We start from the raw sequence: 6,000 nt of genomic DNA, 5'->3' as shown, positions 1-6,000 counted from the left end.
CCTTGTCACATCAGATTTTAATATGGTCATAAATGCCTTGAAATATATGCATTTTAAACCTAAAGTTTATTGAAAACCACCATTCTCCAGGTGATTACCAATTAGCCCTGGCAGTAGTGGCTGTAGAAGTCACGTGACTGGGCAAAAGCCTTGCTTGGTCTTTTCAAAAATTAAAGTTAATTCAGTGGCAGTCCATCTTGCTTTCTTTACTTTACCCTCCAGAGAGAAGTATGGAATTTAACTTGATCATTTGTTGAAAAACAGAGAAAGCTCATTTGAGACACTCCTTCTCCCTCAGGCCAAATGCTCTCAAAAGAGGAACCCTTTAGGTGGGTGGAGACAGTGATCTGGGCCCACCCCCACCCTCCCCTCTAGTGACCAGGCAGAGATGTGCCCCAGAGTACCGGAAGTGAAGAGAGTAGGGCCTGCTCTACGTGCAGCATGTGGCCCTGTCCCGGGGCCTCCAGGGAGGGAGGAGGAGCTTCTGTTGAGACAAAGGCCACATGCCTTAGGAAATATCTCCCCAAGAGAACCCAAAGGCCCAGTGTCCTTCAGATCCAGTGGAGTTCTTGAGAGAGGGAAGGCGGACGGTGACCTCTGCTATGGTCATGTGGTAGCCGCCCAGTCAGCGCTCTTAGGGGCCTTGCACGTGTGCACGTCCAGGGCCTCCAGGCAGTCCTGACAGCGGACGGCACAGCACCAGTGGAACTTACACTCACACTTGGTCATCCTTGTGACATGGGAGGTGTCGTAGCCTCTCCCGCAGCACATGACTTCACAGCTGTCCATGCCTCTGGAGGTCAGGTTGCACACACGTCCTGCTGTACCCAGGGAGCCTGGAAGACAAGCCAGGGAGATGTCACTGAAAAGGTGTAGGTGGAATGCAACATGCCTCTTGAGAAGAGTTATGAAGTCACACCCCAGGATAGGGCTCTGACCTCACCTCACCACATCCTGGGACTGTACCACCAATTCTGGGGGCCCATGCAGCATGGGTCAACCCTGGTGGCCAACTGCAGGGAGTGTGGTGGTACTTAGAGGGCCAAGCCCAGGACGGATGGATGTAAGTGAAGCTTTGAGGAACCTGACTTCAGCATTCCCACTTTTGAGGTAGATAAATTTTTTAGATTTTTCTTACCTAGCCTTGGAAATATGGATCACTGGATGGGCAAGGCCAGATCAGAGTGGAAAAAAAGGATCTATCCTAGTCCCTCTCTCCTGATCTCAAACCCCATTAAGGAAGCAGTGGCCAAAGTTATCTCTCTCGGAATTTGCTGGGGTGTGGCGCCCTCCAAGGGAGGGGATTCTGTCTCCTCAGACCTGATTACACTGACTTATTAGGAAGAGGAGAGAGTTCTGGTTGCTGCAGAGGAGGTGCTGGTATCATTCGTGAGACCTTGAGGAGGAAGCAACGCCCAGCCGGGTTTATCTTTTGTGCTGTGGTCTCACAGGCCAGGATTCTAGGCCTTTGATAAACAAAATTGGCATAAAAAAAAAACTGTTAAAAATGACCAGAGGAACATCATCTTAGCTAATTAGGGTGATGTTTGCTAAATGGCAATTCATATTTATGTATTTGTTTTTGATAAAGAATCTCCAAGATAGAAAGCCTCTTAATTTGTTCCATTTCTGAGGAAACACCCGGAATTCTTTCACAAGGACATTGTCAGACAACAGAAGCAAGACTTGTGGACATTTTTGGAGAGTCTGCTCAGCTTACAACAATCCTTTCTGCTTCTTCCTCTTGAACAGAGATGGGTGGCTGGCAGCCATAACTGAACAACATTACCCTGCTCTGTTGGTAGCAGGTGATTAGAGCAGGGGTGGGCACCTGACTTGAACTGGGCCAATCAAGTATGTCTTCCTGGGGATTTGTGATTTTGATGGAAACCGTCTTGCCAAGTATAAACTCAGTAGCCAATGGCAGCCGTGTACCACATTGAGGTCTGTGGACTAAGAGATCCACAGAGAGACAAGAATGAGGCAGATATATAGACGACAAGGGTGAGATCTGAAAAGAGAATGCTGCCCAGATCCTGTACTATTTTCTAGTCCTCCTTCCATCTTTCACTGAGGCCTGGCTGTATTCCAAGTTTTGGGTTTCTAGAGACTCTGTATCTTGATTATAAATTTCCCCTTTCAGAAAACTTCTACCACTCTAGTTTCTATTACGTGCAATTAACAATCCTAAATAGTTGATAGACCTAGAAAAGCTAAACTCTCTATTTAAAAAAAATTTTTTGTTATCAGGATGAAAAAGACAGTGACTTAATTTATTTTCCGTTCCTCCATCATTTAACTAGGAATTTCTCCCTCTTCATAACTTCTGCAGTGCCTCATGATTCTCTCTGGGTTTATCGCAATCTGCACTGTGTTCCAATTATCTATATAAATGTCATGTTGCCCTGACTGTCAAGAATGACCAGGGAAGCAGCCAGGTTCAAGCAGGGTATGGGCTCAAGAAGAAGTGGGGGCGGGGGGTGCAGAACTTGCTTTGCGTGATCAAGCCACTGACAGCAGGAAGACCGTCAGGGGAATGTCATGAGGACAGGAAGGATGGCAAAGGGCTGGGGTCAGGGTGGTGGGCGGGTCAGCCAGGGATGGCCCTGAGCCTACATCGCGCTGAAGAAGCAAAGGATTAGAAGAGGCAGCAGTTAGGCCTGAATTCACAGCAACCAACAGGACAATGCTCAAAATTACTGATTGTGCAAAAAGGACTCTGCCAAATGCTGCCTCTTAACAACACACTCATTTATTTAATTCGATAAACATTTAGTGAACACAAATATGTGTAAGACACTATGCTGGCTGTTTGGAGGTTTTGGTAGTGGTGGTAGGGAAATAAAATAATTAGTATTCACTTCCTAGTCTCAGAGAACTCATAATATAAATGAAGAAACAAATATGTAAAGCAATATTTTCAGTATTCAAGGTAAAGTTCCATTTGCTGAAAACCTGCTGTAACCTACAGTAGAGTTTTGTGCAAAGCACCATGGTAGACAAAGCTCAAAGGTGGTGAAGTGAGGTTATTTAGGGCTTGAACAAATCAGCGTTCAAGTCCTGGCTTTGTCATGTATCAATAATGTGGCCTTGGGCAAGTTACTTAATCTCATTAAGCTTCAGTTTCCCCCCATGCAAGATTGAGATAAATATAGTTTCTTCCTCACAGGGCTGTAGTGAGGATGAAATGAGATAGTGTGAAAATGCCTGGCATCATAAGTGCTCAATAAATGTCAACCATTCATTCACTTAACAAATGTTTTCCGAGTGCCTACTATATGTGAGGCACAGTTCTGGGAGCTCAGGATATATCAGTGAACAAAACAAAGATCCTTCCCTAAAAAGCGTATGTTCTAGAGGAAGGGAGCCAAGCATCTTAGAATATTTATCGGCATCAATATTAATAGTAGCAAACAGGATCAGAAGAGGAGCTGTTAACAGCACGGTATTATAGAGGAGGTAGCATTAGAGATATGACATGAAGAATGAATAGATTTGCAGGGGAAAATAGGCTGAAAGGCATTCCAGGCAAGAGAGAATCTCCCAGCAGAATTCAGAGGGCAAGTTCACGAGATTACAGATTCAATGTGGCCAAGGCACAGGTGTGTGTTAGGCAAAGAGCAGGGAAAGGGAGGTTGGGGCAATGGATTAAAGAATCTTCCTGCCTTGCTACAGTTTGGATTTTATTCCATGGTACATGGTGAACTAGTCCAGATTTTTAATCAAGGGAAACCATATCAGAATGGTAAGTCTGAAAGAGTGGCTTAGGGCTTAGTCCAGGCAAGAGGTAATGAGTGGAAATAGAAGTAAGACAAATACACAATGGGTCAAAGAGAGAGAATCATTAGGATTTGGTGACTCACTGAATTAAGGAGTGGGTAGCGGGGGGTGTCAAGTAGGAAAAGACTGAAAAAATGTTCGTTTGGTTCAACAGTAAGGACATAACTGGTGCCCTTTGATGAGAGCAACTTTTGTGGAATGACCCGGATGGATGCAGCGGACTGAAGAGCAAATGGGCAGAGGGGACAGGTGGACACTGAGTGGAGGCAGTGTTTAAGAAGCTTAGTGATGAAGCAGGTGATAGAGCATGGCTGCAAGGAGTAATGAGGCTGAAGATGGGACTTTTAGGTTATTTTAGGCCATTTAAGTTTATTGGCATCTTGTTATATAGCAAGAGATATCTGACACAATTCTGTAGGTATTCATTTATATAAGTAAAAAAGTGGGAAAAAATAGTCTATGCTATTAGAAGTCAGGGTAGTTGTTTCTCTTGGGGGTAGTGAAAAGAGGCATGAAAGAGGTTTTTGGAATACTGGTCCTCCAGGTCTTGATCTGGGCACATATTATATGGGTGACTCATTTGAGACAATTTACTGAGCTATTCACATGTGATATGTGCACTTTACATTGCATATGTCAATAACAAGAAGAAGAAGGAGGCGCTGATAGAAGGTGGCCACATTTGCAAAGACCTGTAAATATGTGAGGAGCAGAAACGTGTTGAACATGGCTGGAATGTAGCATTCAAAGGGAAGAGTGAAAAGAGATGAGCTGGAGAGGTGGGTAGAAGCTGCACTGTGAAGGCCTTGTGGAATAGAGTAGCGGGGTTAAATTTTAACCAAGGCCAGGGAATGCTATTGAGAGTTTTCACACAAAAAGGCAACATGATTTGTGATTCAGATGAATCACTATAGGTGCTGAAGTCAAATGGATTGAAGGGGGCCAGAGTAAAGGCAAGGAGACAAGTTAGAGACCAATAAAGGACTCTGGATGGGACATGATGTGGCCTGGATGGAGACAGTGGCAGTGGGAAGAGGAGACGTTAACAGACTTCAGAGAAGTTAAGGTGGCAGCACTTCAGGATGTGGTGACTGATTGGACGGATGGCTGAGAGGATGAGAAGAGTCAAAAAGTACTTCCAGGTTTCTGGCTTGAGTGACTGAGTTTATGCTGGTGACATCCCTGAGGTGGGGACCACTTGGGGAGGGGCAGGCTTTGAGAAATGATAATTAGTTTAGTTTTCAACATGCTATGACTGTGGGTCATCCAGGTAGAAAAGCTCACTGAAAATGTTCTCTGGGACTCAGGAGAGAGGTCAGGATGGAGATGCAGCTTAGGAGATCTTTTGCCCAGTGGTAATGACTGAAGCCAAGAGTGCAAATGAGACCCCCGGTGAGTGTGAAAAGCACTATAACCTGCCATCCAAGAGGTGACTCCGAATTTTTACTTTTTAGTGTTTTGTTCATAAGTCCTTCACACCAGTAAATATTCTTCACTTCTACCAAAATGCATTTATCAGAATATAAATACGTTGCCATGCAATTAGATTTCCTTGTCCTCCGTGGGGCTGTGGGGCACAGAGGGTCAGGATAGATAGGAAGTCTCATTCCTGAATCAGGCTGAAGGCCTCTTACTGACATTGAATTTGGTGGTCTTTCCCCAGTGGCTTGAAGCCTGAGGAGGTCTGAGCTGATGGTCCAACTCAGCCTTGAGTAATGATCATGGTGGTTTTTGTCCCCCAAAGTGCAGAAAACTGAAGTAGACTCTCTGAACAGAAGAATTGCTCAGTGAAGTGACCTCGACACCTTCAAAACAGAGAAGAGCAGACAAAGCAGTGGCAAACTGACAAGAGCTTAACCCAGAAGCAGTTTTAGTAAAGGAGACAAGGCAGCAGTAGCTGGCTCAGTAGTTCAACGTGCAGGTAGAGGATGCTGGAAAACGAGATTGATCTGAACAAATCACTCTCCACTGGCCACCCTAACAGAGCAAAATGAGGGCCCAGAAACAGGGGGAGATGAGAGGGGTGTTTGAAGTTTGAGAGCCACGATGGAAGAACAGCCTGGAGGGGTAATGGGCACCTCTGAGGTGTCAGCAGCACCCAGGAATGGGCCACCAGGGAGTGAAGGGCAGGTTCTGAGGTCTGGGGAGAGGAGGAGGCTGCAAAGCGATAGACTACAAATTGACCTGGTTTGGGGTCAGAACCTCGTTAGATCTAACAAC

At 45.3% G+C, this 6,000-nt stretch overlaps 1 protein-coding gene across 1 annotated transcript in view; it reads right to left on the bottom strand.

Annotated features, from left to right (window-relative positions):
• WNT2 (Wnt family member 2) overlaps positions 1 to 6,000 on the bottom strand; it is a 38,869-nt gene continuing 32,869 nt past the window's right edge. Inside the window, exon 5 of the mRNA XM_011384438.1 lies at positions 1 to 836. Coding sequence (XP_011382740.1) covers positions 607 to 836 — 230 coding nt within the window. The 3' untranslated portion in view covers positions 1 to 606. The remainder of the gene's footprint in view (positions 837 to 6,000) is intronic.

The sequence above is a fragment of the Pteropus vampyrus genome, unplaced genomic scaffold (genome assembly GCF_000151845.1).
Source record: "Pteropus vampyrus isolate Shadow unplaced genomic scaffold, Pvam_2.0 Scaffold580, whole genome shotgun sequence".
NCBI classification, from domain to species: domain Eukaryota; kingdom Metazoa; phylum Chordata; class Mammalia; order Chiroptera; family Pteropodidae; genus Pteropus; species Pteropus vampyrus.
The sequence above is the reverse complement of the archived record's forward strand: the minus strand, read 5'-3'. Positions and strand labels throughout refer to the sequence as shown.